The sequence below is a fragment of the Piliocolobus tephrosceles genome, chromosome 19, assembly GCF_002776525.5.
Source record: "Piliocolobus tephrosceles isolate RC106 chromosome 19, ASM277652v3, whole genome shotgun sequence".
NCBI classification, from domain to species: Eukaryota; Metazoa; Chordata; class Mammalia; order Primates; family Cercopithecidae; genus Piliocolobus; species Piliocolobus tephrosceles.
This window is the reverse complement of record NC_045452.1, coordinates 57,719,926-57,733,667: the sequence shown is the minus strand read 5'-3', so window position 1 is coordinate 57,733,667 and position 13,742 is coordinate 57,719,926. Positions and strand designations below refer to the sequence as shown.

The following is a 13,742-nucleotide window of genomic DNA, read 5'->3' as shown; positions in this document are numbered from 1 at the left end:
TGTGTGTGTGTGTGTGTGTGTGTGTGTGTGTGTGTGTGTGTGTGTGTGTTTTAATCTATGCCATGATGGATGTTTTGTTGATTTATTAAGCATACAACATGATAAAAGATTCCTTATTTAAGATAAACTTTTATCTGTTGATAGCTGAACTCCCAAGAACACCACCAAAAAAAAAGAATTGAGCTTTTAAGAAATTGTTCCAATGAAAATGGCTCTACTTTAATTATTAATCTTAAGGAGCTGTATAATAGTCACGTTTCTTCGTTGTGGTTATCCTGTCTTGGCATCGTATTGATTCAGTGAACACATTCTTCTCTGTTGAATTTGCAAATAACTTTCTCATATGCATGTAGAATAAGAATTTTTGGTTAAATCCCTTTCTCATTGGAACAATTCGTTTAGAGTTAAATTAGCCTTGCTTATTTTTTAATAAGAAAAAGGAATATTTTAATCACTTAGCAGTGATTATGTAAGAGCTGTTACAAATGCTAAGCTCATTCCTATGATTGTTTCTAGATGGACAGCTGACTAGAAAATGAATGACACAGCTTTTCTGTACTCTTTCAAATTATCATCTTCAATGGGCCTCAAAATTGCACTCTTAGTTAATAGCCACCCATTACCACAAAATCATTTTTCCCTCTTTTGGGATAGAGTTGAAATTAACAGCAACTCTTGTAAGCATATTCTCTCTTAATAATAGTTACAGAGATTGAAAATTATATCTATTACTATCATCAAATCTCTTAACTAAATTGATACTTCAGAATTTCTGTACATTAGAATTACAGGGTTTGTCTCAGTGTTCACCAATAGAATCCCTAAAGGTTAACTTAATTATGGATTTCAAATGTGTAAGGATAGAGGTCAGCTATTTTCTACCTAGACTGAAAAAAGAATGATAGGAATTGAACATGAAATGCAGGCAAGATGCTCTTATTAGATAGCGAGAAAAAGTACCTGTCTATAAGTATTGTTGCAAAGAGCAACATTTTCTTGCACAATATGTTCCTGGAAAGATTTCTTTAAGAATGATCCTTCCTCCTTCGTTAGTATTATATGTTCAATAACTCAAAACAGGGAGAGAAATATCACATATTTGGAGACTTTCTTTAACTTTAAAGCAAACTGGCGTGAGGCCAAAACATAGAAACAGTTAACAATGCTTTTATTACAAGCTTCCTGTTTTCAAGTTTACACCTACATTGATTGCAAACTATATATATTGCAAACTATATATATACACACACACACACACACACACACATATTTCAAACTGTGTGTGTACTACTTTCTGAGCTTTAGATGTATGTAGATCTGTTGGTTTTGCTATTTAATAGATACATCAAAGTGGTGCCATTTGTTTACTTAATGAATTAATAGATAAATTCTGATTTGCCTAGTCCTATGGATATTATAGGCTCATGGATACATCATAAAAGGATTTATATTATTTAGTAATGCTTACTTAATAAAGAAAATTAAAAATATATGGTAAGGAGTTGTTGGGTAAAAAAATGAAACGTGAAAGTGGTAGTCATACTGGGGTTTATTTTAAAACTTCTATGATGTTTTAGAATTGTAACTTTTGTTATTATAATTATTTCAGATTGCGCCTACATCTGACAATGACTTTGGACGCTATAATTGCACAGCCACTAATCGTATAGGAACAAGATTTCAAGAATACATTCTTGCTTTGGCTGGTAAGTATAGCACAATACTTTGTGAGATCTCATACAGTATTTCTGAAAGCAAATGAAAATTTCAGTTGATAAAGTAGTCTCATTTATATGTGGGAGATAAAACAGTGGATCTCTTGGAGGTATCTGGTAGACTATGGTTACCAGAGGCTTGGTAGTGTATAGGGAAGGAGGGTATACAGAGGGGTTACTCGAGGAACACAAAACTACAATTGATTACAAAGAATAAGATATACTGTTCAGTAGTATAATAGGGCTATAATAGTTAACAATGAGTTATTGTATATTTCAGAATAGAAGGATAGATTTGGAATGTTCCAAACACAAAGAAATGACAAATGTGTGAAAGAACAGACACGCCAGTTACTCAGATTTGATCATTATATGTTGTCTGCTTATATCAAATTGTCACATGTTCTTTGTAAATATGTACAACAATTTTGCATCCATAAAATTTTTCCAAAACCTTAGACTTCAGCGTGTCTGTAAGAAAAATGTGAACTTCCAAAAAGTGGGTGTCATGTAATTTTAAATGTTAGCAAAAATATCTTTTACATTTTTATAAGTAACAATAGAGATTGCTTCATTGTATCTGCTATACAGTGAGCACACAGAAAGTATTTACTCATCAGGCTTGAATTTAAACCCTGATTCGTATCCCTCTAACTTTAAAATTGAGATATTTGTGAAAGAAATAGAGAAGATATGTTTTAAGAAATTAAATTATATTTCAAGTAAAGACAGAATCCTGACAAAAAAATGAAAAATCAAAACACTCTGAGAAAAAATGAACTATAATTGATATATATTAAACTTTTAGTCTTGAAAGTACCAATAGCTATCTTGCTTCTGAAGGAAAATAGAAAATTGAAGGTTACATAAATTTGGTGAAAATGTTTTTTTTGTGTGTGTATGTGTGTGTGTGTGTGTGTGTGTGTGTGTGTATGTTAATATTCTAGTTTTACCTCTAAAGCTTAAAGATATAGAAATAATAACATATAGAATAAAAAATTCATGAAAACCAGAAAGCCATATATTGTTTACTTATTTATAAAATTTGCCACTATGTTTTACAAGACTGGTGAGGAATCCTAAAATACATTTTAAAAAATAGTTTATAGGCTGGGTGTGGTAGCTCACGCCTATAATCCCGGCACTTTGGGAGGCCGAGGCGGGCAGATCACGAGGTCAGGAGATCTAGACCATCCTAGCTGATATGGTGAACCCCCGTCTCTACTAAAAATACAAAAAAAAAAAAAATTAGCCTGGCGTGGTGGCAGGTGCCTGTAAGGCCCAGCTACTTAGGAGGCTAAGGGAGGAGAATTGCTTGAAACTGGGAGGCGGAGGTTGCAGTGAGCCGAGATCACACCACTGCACTCCAGTCTGGGTGATAGTGCAAGACTCCGTCTCAAAAAAGAAAAAGTTTATATAACTCAAATGGAAAAAATGTGATTTACAGTCTTCTAAGAGTAAGTAAAGTAATATCATAAAATTATTGTAATATTATATTTTAACAGACTTAAAAGCTTCTGTAAAGAAATTTTATAACCTTTTCAGGTAGAGATTTCATCTATAACTTTAATTTTATATTAAGTTCAAAAAGATGTTCATTTTTACTGCTGTATAGATATATTCTAAATGTTAATGTCATTAATCATAAAGTCCACGAAGGGAAATTTTTAAGCTAATAATGTCAAATTATTATTTAACTTAGATAACCTGCTATTTTCCAATTCAAATTTTACTGCATTGATAGAGAAGGGAGAAAAGAGATTACATGGAAAGAATTGATGGAAGAAGGCAGGGAGAAAAAAAATCAAGATGAGAGTCAGTTTAGAAATGTGAAGAAACTGTTATAGAAGCAAATTAAATTATAATAAAATGAAGTGTGCTAAGTCTCACCAAAATGCATTGATAATAAATTGAAGAATCAGCTGTACTAATAAGAAGCATTCACTACTCAAATTAATTCCAAGCCTTTGGAAATTATGCAACTTTTATTTAAATTAGTGTATAATTTTATAAATAATTAGATATAGGATCAATATGTGTGTGTATATATGTATATATAATGTTACTAATATTGATCCAGTGTTGTATAGTGCCATTTTATAAATGATATGTTTTTCAATTAGGTACAACTTAATAAATGACCAGAATTTGTAGGAGGGTGTATGAATACTTGATATTTAAAACATTATGTTGATTAGGTTTAAATAATTCCAGAAATTCACAGGTAATGTTTAATGTGCACGCACCTTCATATCTCATGATACTTACTGCAATATTGTTCATTGAAAAATATATTTTACTCCTATCCTTCTAGTGACTCTATTAAATTAGAGAGTTTTCTTCTGTCCAACCATAATAAAAATTAAAGTTTTGCATTAAAGCTGAGTTAGAAAATATTGGAAAATTTTTTTGAATATTATTCAGCACTTCTGCTAATATTCTAAACTTTATACAATTCTAGGCTAAGAATTTGTTTTAGAAGAAGGTGGATTCAATTGAAATTGTAATGAAGATCTAAAAATGATTCAGACACTCAGCCTTAGATAGGAAACATACATTTAAACATCAACATTTATATATACGATTTATTTTATGGGACTGTTCTTTAATAGTAATATTTGGTACCAAACTTAATCTGTCCTGCAGCATCCAAACACTGAAACTGTACTGTGATTTTAAATAAGATGTAAGATATATATAAAAAATATAAATATTTCCAAATATATGAAGCTACCACAGTTCAATATTTCATTGGCTTATTTGCCTTGTAAAAGGTCAAGATTATTTGGCATATGGTATTTTACAGTGTTACAGAATACCTTACTTCCAAAGGGAATAAATTAAGAGCCAAAATTTAGTGTGAAATTTTTGTACACATTCAGTGGTAATATAGGAAAAATTTACTCTTTCAGCGTTCAAAAATCTTTTTACCTTTTCCTCCCATTTGTCCTCCCTTCCTTCTTCCTTCCTTATGTTTTCCCTTTTTAACAATTCAGCCCTATGTCGGAACGAGGTAGGCATCTGTGTAGGAGTAGGGTGAAGCACAGAAGCCTGGCATGGGGTGTCAAAAAGCCTGAGCAGAGTGAATGGAGTGAAAGGCATGTTGCAGGGGTCCAGTGTTGAGTATTGCGATCCAGGCAGGGTAAAAAGAGTGCCCACGTGCCAAGACAGAAACAGCAACCCAAAGAGGCTTGTTGGAGGCCATTCACCTAAGTGAAATAATTCAAAAACAGAAATTCAAATACTGCATGTTCTCACTTGTAAGTGGGAGCAAAACAGTGTGTACACACATGGAAAAGTAGACACTGGAGACTCCCAAAGGTGGGATGCTGGAAGAGAGATGAAGACTGAAACATTACTTGTTGGGTGCAATGTTCAATATTCTGGTGATGGATACACTAAAAGCCCCAACTTTACTAGTACATGATATGTGATTGTAACAAAACCCCCTAAACCTATAAAAATAATATAAAAATGAAATATTTTTGAAATGGAAATAAAATAAATATATATGTTTGGTTTAAGTCAGCTAACCCTAAGCAAGGACCTTCCATTAAACTCTGACTTCCTATTAATGAGCAAGAGTTAGTGTAGTCTTCTTTTACCTATCTCCTCTGTCTTTAGAAATTTGGGGAAAAAAGTAATCTGTCTATGTTGTTATAGAAATATGAAATATTCCACATATGTGCTTGATAATTTTGTTTTCTTAACTTTTAATCAAAATATTAACTAGAAGTATAGGAGAGACAAATATGTATATATTTTAAGACTTCATCATAAAATTGGTTTTTAAAATGTACCTCCTAGGTGTTGATCCTGCTTTCTAGTGGGAAACATTCTCTGTTTGGATTGAAGTACATATCTTGAATCAAATTAAAGTTGTACAGCATGTAAGGCTAAATAAAAGTTTGACTATATAGTGTTATTTGTTCCTTACAATTTTCTACTTCCAAAAGATGATTATCAGAAAAGGCATTCTGTATATTTATATGCATATGTATTATTTCTTTTTTTGAAAAATCATTGCCCTACATTTTAAATATTATTATCAAGTAATTTCATTTATATATTTTTTAAATTTCTTAATTCATTTCGTCATTGTTATATTTTTTGACTCTTGAACTTTTTTATATTACACCTTAATCCTAAATATAATAATCCCAACTTTGTTTCATTAATTGATGCACCTTTTTGATAAAATCACCTTCTCTTGGGCAATTTTATGGGAGGGACTTGGCTGTAAGCTGTCATCAGGTAGTATGTCCAGCCCCTGGGGAATGACAGCCTCAGCTCTCTAAGAGTTTCTGTGCAGTCATTCCAAGATTTACCTAATAACAGTATTGTGACAACTAAGTGAGTTAATGCATTCAAATAACCAGCACATGGCAAGTACTCAACAAATATTAGCTAGGTATTATTATGGCATGATTATAATTCATATTGGTCAGTTTTATTTTAGATAGAAGTCAGTACCTTGATGCCTCTTTAGTTATTATACATAAATCTAGACATCAAGGACCAAGGCATAGTAAAATGAGATAATGACCTTACTTATTCTGAGCATTATACTTCTATTAAATAATGTAAAATTCATTTGACTTTTGTCATTTTTTTCCATTTAGGAGCTTGTCCTACCGATTTTTTTACACAAACTGCTATTAAGAGAGGTCTCTGATACTGTGCTTCACAATTCATTTTTTTAACCTCAGTTCAGGACTCTATACTTACCCCTATTAAATCTCATCTTGTCAGTTTTGACTCACCTACTGAAACCCTGTCAAATTCAATATTTTAGCTCTTTTTTTCAGGATTGATTTAAGTTACAAGTACAGTACCGTGAAGCACTCATCTGTATTTTCACCAAATTCAGGATAAGCCTGTGTAAATCATGCTTGAGAACAGAGATCTGCTTACAGGTTAAACTGGATCAGTTTTTTTTTTTTTTTTAATTATACTTTAAGTTCTAGGGTAAAAAAAAATAAAAATAAAAATAAATAAACTGGATCAATTGAATAGAATTCTAAAGATATGGAATTATGGCCGATCTACTGGTCTATGTACCTAGATTTTATCTTAGCCAGACCCATGCTCCATAACACTTGAAAGCATACTAAAATTAGTTCATTTGGTATCACACTTTCTTCACCTAAATATAATGCCAGGTTTCTTTAACATAATTAGTTTTATGATCTAGCCTGGAAAAGTCTACATCTTGATTTTGTTTTAGAACTCATTAAGCAAACAGTGATATTCAGAAACTATTTATAACATATTCTTGATTTTCTCATTCTCATATTGTTATGAAGAAAAGGAAATCAGGATAACTTGAGATTATTTTCAGAGAATCCATGTTTGCATCAATTCCTAATCACTTTTTAATTCATTCACTCAAAAAGTAGTGAATTTCTAGTAGGTGCCAGACATTGTTCTAGATCTTAGGAATCTGAAGATAAATAATGTATGGAATCTGGTCTTTACCCATAAGTTAGAGTTCAAAAGATATAAGGTTGCTGTAGAAATGTGAATCAAAGGTTTGGGAGAATAAAAATGAATTCTGACTGGCATTCTTGGAAAAGGCTTTCAAAAGGTGTCAACTTTTGAATTGAGTCTGAAAGAGGGAGTAGAAACAGGTCCAGAGAAGAAGAAAGGGAAAGACTCAAAGAAACATCAAGGTTACGCTTGTATATAGGCACTATGCTCTGAAAGGATGGGTACTGTTAATGAGTAAGGCATTTAATGGAAGATTGGAAGGGTATATTGTGTGAGAAGACCTGTGTTGGTAATGTGAATAGAGAGGTAGAGAGAAATTAAGTTATAGATCTTAAAAGCATTCATCATGTTGGCAGGGCAAGGTGGCTTATGCCTGTAATACCAGCACTTTGGGAAGCCGAGGCGGGCGGATCATCTAAGGTCAGGTGTTTGAGACCATCCTGGTCAACATGTTGAAGCCCCGTCTCTACTAAAATACAAAAAAAAAAAAAATTATCCGGGTGTGGTGGTGAGTGCCTGTAATTCCAGCTACTCAGGAGGCTGAGGCAGGATAATTGCTTGAACCCAGGAGGCGGAGGTGGCAGTGTGAGCCAAAATCATGCCATTGCACTCCAGCCTGGGCGACAAAAGCGAGACTGTTCCTCCTCCTCCTCAAATAATAATAATAATAATTCATCATATTTACATTCTGTCTGGTATACAACGAGGGATTCTATGGAGAATATTAGAGGTAAAAATGGGAAAATGAAGATCAGATCTCTGGACTACTTCAGTTTAATCCATGGACTTGTAAGGACAAAAAAATAAAAGAAATTATTCAGGGAGACAGTGTATCTACTTTGAAGGATAAATGTAAATATAATTGATCAAATACTGTGAAAAAAATCTAAATAATAATTTGGATTTGGCAATTGGTAAGAACTAGGTGAGTAGTGAAATGAGAAGGAATTTACAGCATTTCAGATGTATTGCAGGTGGGCTATAATATTATATTAAGCTCACAATTTTTCTTGCTCTGTTCTGGATGCTATAGCAAAATATATTAGACTCTGTAATGTATTAGCAACATAAATATATTGCTCACAGTTCTAGAGGCTGGGAAATTCAAGATCAAGGCACCATCAGATTTGGTTTTTGGTGCACGTCGAATAACCAAATTGTTTTTTATAGATGGTGTCTTCTCTGTGTCCTTTCATGGAGAAAGGGGCAAACATACTTTATTCAGCCTCTTTTATGGGGGCACTAATTTTATTCATGAGGGTGGATATATTATGACTTTGTTACATCCCAAAAGACCCCAACTCTTAATAATATATTCAACATATAAAATTTGGAGGGAAGCCAGCATTCAAACCACAGCATAATCGAAACAAGAAAAATGTATATAAAACCTTATGGAAGTAAGGTAGCCACTCAAAACAGAAGTAGATAGAACCTATCTTAGCATAGAAGTCCCTGAGTTGCAAACAATTATGGTGACACTGCATGTAACAGTGTTACTGGATCTAGTAAATTCAGTTACTTATGTTCCATTTCTTTTAGTATTTGAGACTTTTACCAGATAGAAATTGATGAGGAAATCAAGCAGCAACTGATTTATTATAAAGAACAAACTGGTTATAAAATCACTGGAAAGGCAGAGAAAAGACCAAAGATAGCCACCAATATTCTACCTTCAAGGTCACAAAATAGCATAAGCGTGGTCCACATGTGAGGTCTGCAATGACTAACTAGAGGTCAGGGAGCCCTGCTGCCAGGTTACCCCTCAGCTGATAATCACAGCCACACCACTCTAGAAACTGGATGAATAGGCTGCTGAGTGGGGAGTTCGGATGCTTCCTTCATTCATATCTGCAGAGTTTCTTGTCCATGTGCACCTCCTGAGAAAAGTGGGACTGACATTCACACCCCTCCAGCAATTCTAAACTATATACACATGCTTTTCATTCTAGGTTCACTACATGAAACTTAGAACCATAGCAGCAAGTAAGTCTAGGAAATGAAGATTTTAGCCCATAATTTCTTATGATGAACAGGAATATCTTAAATCATAGAATTTGATTCTGTGTTTTAATAGAAAAATATCTAGGATACAGTTTAAAACACCATTCTGAAATAATATTCATGATAGCATTTCCTTTTGAAAGAGGGTTTACAAAAATCAGACTCCTCAGATTTCTGGATCTAAGTTCAGCAACACCACAACCTCATATGTGGAAAAAGAGCACAGTTAGTGTCTATGAACCAGGCATGCTAGAAGACCAAATTCTCAGAAATAAAGATGTTGGGGCAGAAATTAGAAATAATCTATTGAAACACAGCAACGAGGAACAAAGGAAGAGTATATTTCCTGAGAAGAGGGTGGGATTGAAAAAAAAAAAGAGAGATCTTTATAAGTCACAGTAATAAGACTGAGAAGAAAGAATAAAATTCCAAAGAAGAAGAAAAAGGAAGAGAAGAGCTGTCTGATAAAAAAAAAAAAGAAAGAAAGAAAAAAAAATTGGAGAAGAGAAAAGGAAAAGACATGTCATTCACAGATGGAGGGTTTAGTCTTGGAAAATCAGAAGATAGACTTCCATTATTGGTTAATCAAGAGGTGATAGCTCTCCAAGACATTGGTTACATTGAAGCATTACTCACAGTAGCCAAGATAGCCAAGATATAAAGATGTACAGCATGATCTCACTTATATGTGGAATTCTAAAACATTGGAACTAATAGAAACAGAGAGAAAAATGGTAGTTGCCAGGGGCTGGGGAGTGAGAGAAATGGGAAGGTGTTGGACAAAGATTAAAAAGTTTCAGTTATGCAAGATGAAGAACTTCTAGGAGTTTAATATACACAAGTTCATTCAGTGACACCAGAGATTGTATCCATCTGACTCCTAGGTCATGGCACCAACTCCTTGCCATTACACAGCTCAAAAACTTCTGAGCTGAACATCGGTATTGTACCTATTACCTACCATTTGACTGAAACATTGATACATGTCAGTGGATACAAAAGTATGTAATAGGAGGAGGCTGATGATCAGGGAGGGATAGAAAAAGTACAATGATTGACATTTGCTAAGAATTTTAACGTATTCTAGGGTCTAAGTGCTCAACATTACTTGATATTTCCAACAACACTAGCAGCAGTACTATTCTTATCTCCATTCGAGAGGGAAAACTACTGCAATGTGAAAAGATTAAGTGACTTGTCCAGGGCTGTAGTTAACGAAAGGCCTTGAATCCATAGACTCCCAGGACATACATATCCAGTCTCTTAATCCAACAGTTTACCAGCACTATTAGAGGTGAAGAGAAAGGGTAACTAAACAAATAAGTATTTGCACAATTGGTTTTCTATTCATTTATTCATTCATTGAGTGGTGAATGGTATTCACCAATTTTTGGGATATAAGATGCTAGGAAATAGTTTAGAAAAATATGGTAACAATGAAGGGATAACAGTGTGTGAAACTGAGCATCCGATATGAGCCTCAGTTGAAATATTGAGCTGTGTCTGAAAGTCTTTTAGAATAGATCCGTATCTTTGCATAAACCCAGTGCATTAGATAAGCCAGGATCCTGAGCATGAGACTGAAAAGACCGAGACTAATGTTGTAATGAAAATGAAGCTCCTGAATACCATTCCCAGGAAAGTGATGTGATCAGAGTGGTTCTTTACAAAGATTGATTTTGCATTTGCATGCCTCATGCATTGATGTTTTTATTGGACATCCAGTAGGAAAGGAAGCCAAGAGCCACTAATGGCATTACAGGAAAAGTCTGAAAGGGCCAGGGCTTGGGAGGTAACAGAGGAAATGGGAAGGAAGAAATAGATACAAGAATTATAAAGCAGGAATTATTAAAATAGTGTTTGACTGATCGTGATGTATATGATAGATAGGAATCAAGGGTAAGGCAATTACAGAACAATCCAGAAAGTGAAGAGAAGAATTAGAGATGTTGATTCTAGGCACATCTGACACTATTCACTTAGACATGTTCTGTATCTTTGTATATTATTTTTCATTACTGAAATATTTAATTCATCAAGTATTTCCTGAGAACGTAGTATATTCCAGTCACTTTGTTCTATGTTACATGTATCTATCTGTATGCATGTATAAATGGATGTGTGTGAATGTGTGTTTTTAAAATGTTTTCTCTTTCCTCAAGAAACTTAAAATTTAGTAGTCAGTTGACAGTTGGACTTACAAAACCAAAATATAAAAAATGTTTAGAAAGAAAATGAAAGTCATAAGCATGCTTTTGCTTTAAAAGAAATAATAGAAATAAGAGGTCAGTGGAAAATAATATGAATGAAAGGCTACAGTAAGTGTCAGGAGATCTGAAAATGGACTGTATAGTTAGAAGAGACAAGCCACTGGCCCATGTTTTGATGATAGTGGCTTTGTGCTGAAAGAAAAAAAGCTCTCTTCTTTCTCTGCAGGTGCACCATGTCAGGGTGCACAGTTGGTGAATGGTGCAACTTCTGCAGTCAGAGTAAAAACAATCATGTTTATACTATATATTCAAAGATGGAAGCCCAAGAGGATAATATCTCCCTCTCATTCCCCAGAATATACTGCTTTCACTTTTGACACATATCCCCAAACTGGAGTGTAATGCCTATGACATCCAATTTAGACCTAATGTACATTAGGGAGTCAGCCTCTCAGCACAGATTGAAGAATTGGCATTTTTAACGGGATCTGTGTGCATTTGTTTGCCTTTCTCCTGTACTTTGGATCAAACTTACAAGTAAATTTTGGATCAAACCTACAGCTGAAAAGACATGAGATTAACCTGGAGACTAAGGAAACATGAAAATTATTAGAATCTTTGAAGGTCTAAAAACATTATTTAGATATCTTAAAATTTGTATTTCCAGATGTGACTTTAATAGTTCTAAGACTTTTGGATGCATCAGAATTCTACACGTCTTTTTGAACCTTAGAGTTGTAACATAATGTACTTCATAGGCTCTCTAAATAATTTACAGTTACTCATTAGAGTTGAAATATACACTGTGGCATTTCTTTACAGTATTCACATATAAAAGGCCATAAAGCTGTCCTCCTGGCTTTTGCCCAGTACTATTTATAAGGCGTATTTTTATGTGACCTATAGTGACCTTTTTTAACTCTAGCAAATAAAGTACATTTGACTTTTGAATGCCATATGAGATTTTTGCTTTTATTTTTATTTGTATTTATTTATTTTTGAAATAGAGTCTCTCTCTGTTGCCCAGGCTGGATTTGCAGTGGCGTGATCTCAACTCACTGCAACTTCCACCTCCTGGGTTCAAGTGATTCTCCTGCCTCAGCCTCCCAAGCAGCTGGGATCACAGGCACACTCCACCACGCCCAGCTAATTTTTGTATTTTTGTGAAAAGAGGGTTTCACTATGTTGACCAGGCTGGTCTCAAACTCCTGACCTCAAGTAATCTGCTCACCTGGGCTTCCAAAGTGCTGAGATTACAGGTGTAAGCCATCAGCCCGGCCCCAACTGCAGATTTTTATGTAAATGTTTGATTGATATAAGAATTGAAATTCACATGTACTGCATATTTATCAGTCAAGTTATATATATAAAATTTATAAAGGACAGGAATTTATTTGACTCACAGTTCTGCATTCCTGAGGAGGCTTCAGGAAACTTACAATTATGGTGAAAGGCAAAGGAGAAGCAGACACTTTCTTCACAGGGCAGCAGGACAGAGTGAGTGCCAGCAGGGGAAATGCCAGACTTTTATAAAACCCGGAAATGCCAGACCATTTGTAAAACCATCAGGTCTCGTGAGACTCATTCATTATCATGAGAGCAGCATGGAGAAACCGCCCCCATGATTCAGTTACCTCCACCTGGTTCCACCCTTAACACATGGGGATTATGGGAATTGAAATTCAAGATGAGGCCAGGCACGGTGGCTCACACCTGTAATCCCAGCACTTTGGAAGGCCGAGGTGGGTGGACCACTAGGTTAAAAGATCGAGACCATCCTGGCCAACATGGTGAAACCCTGTCCCTACTAAAAATAGAAAAATTAGCCCGGCGTGGTGGTGCGTACCTGTAGTCCCAGCTACTCGGGAGGCTGAGGCAGGAGAATGGCGTGAACCTGGGGAGGCTGAGGTTGCAGTGAGGCAAGATTGTGCCACTGCACTCCAGCCTGACCACAGAGCAAGACTCTGTCTCAAAATACAACAACAACAACAAAAAAAAAATTCAAGGTGAGATTTGTGTGGGGACACAGAGCCAAATCATATGATATACATATATATTTGTATGTTATATATATATATTCCCTCTCTGAAAAAAAATTATATTTGTTTTTTTTCCTAAGTTTAAGATTATTTCAGATGTGGTAGGAATAAAAGAGGAAGAGGTTCATAGAGAAATTAACGTTAATGTGTCTCTAAATCTTGATGTTTCTGGAGTAGAGTTTTCAACTGTATCCTCACTGGAATTTTTTTCTTCTAATTCTACCTGCTCTGCCTTTGAGATAATTCTTCCGAAATAATTTGTTACATTACACACTAAATTAAAT

General features: G+C 34.5%; 1 protein-coding gene across 6 annotated transcripts in view; it reads left to right on the top strand.

The window, feature by feature from the left end:
• NCAM2 (neural cell adhesion molecule 2) overlaps window positions 1-13,742 on the top strand; it is a 506,280-nt gene that overhangs the window by 383,005 nt on the left and 109,533 nt on the right. For all 6 annotated transcript variants that reach the window (XM_023227524.3, XM_026446625.2, XM_026446624.2 and 3 more), the window contains one exon: window positions 1,610-1,706. In XM_023227524.3, coding sequence (XP_023083292.2) covers window positions 1,610-1,706 — 97 coding nt within the window. The remainder of the gene's footprint in view (window positions 1-1,609; window positions 1,707-13,742) is intronic.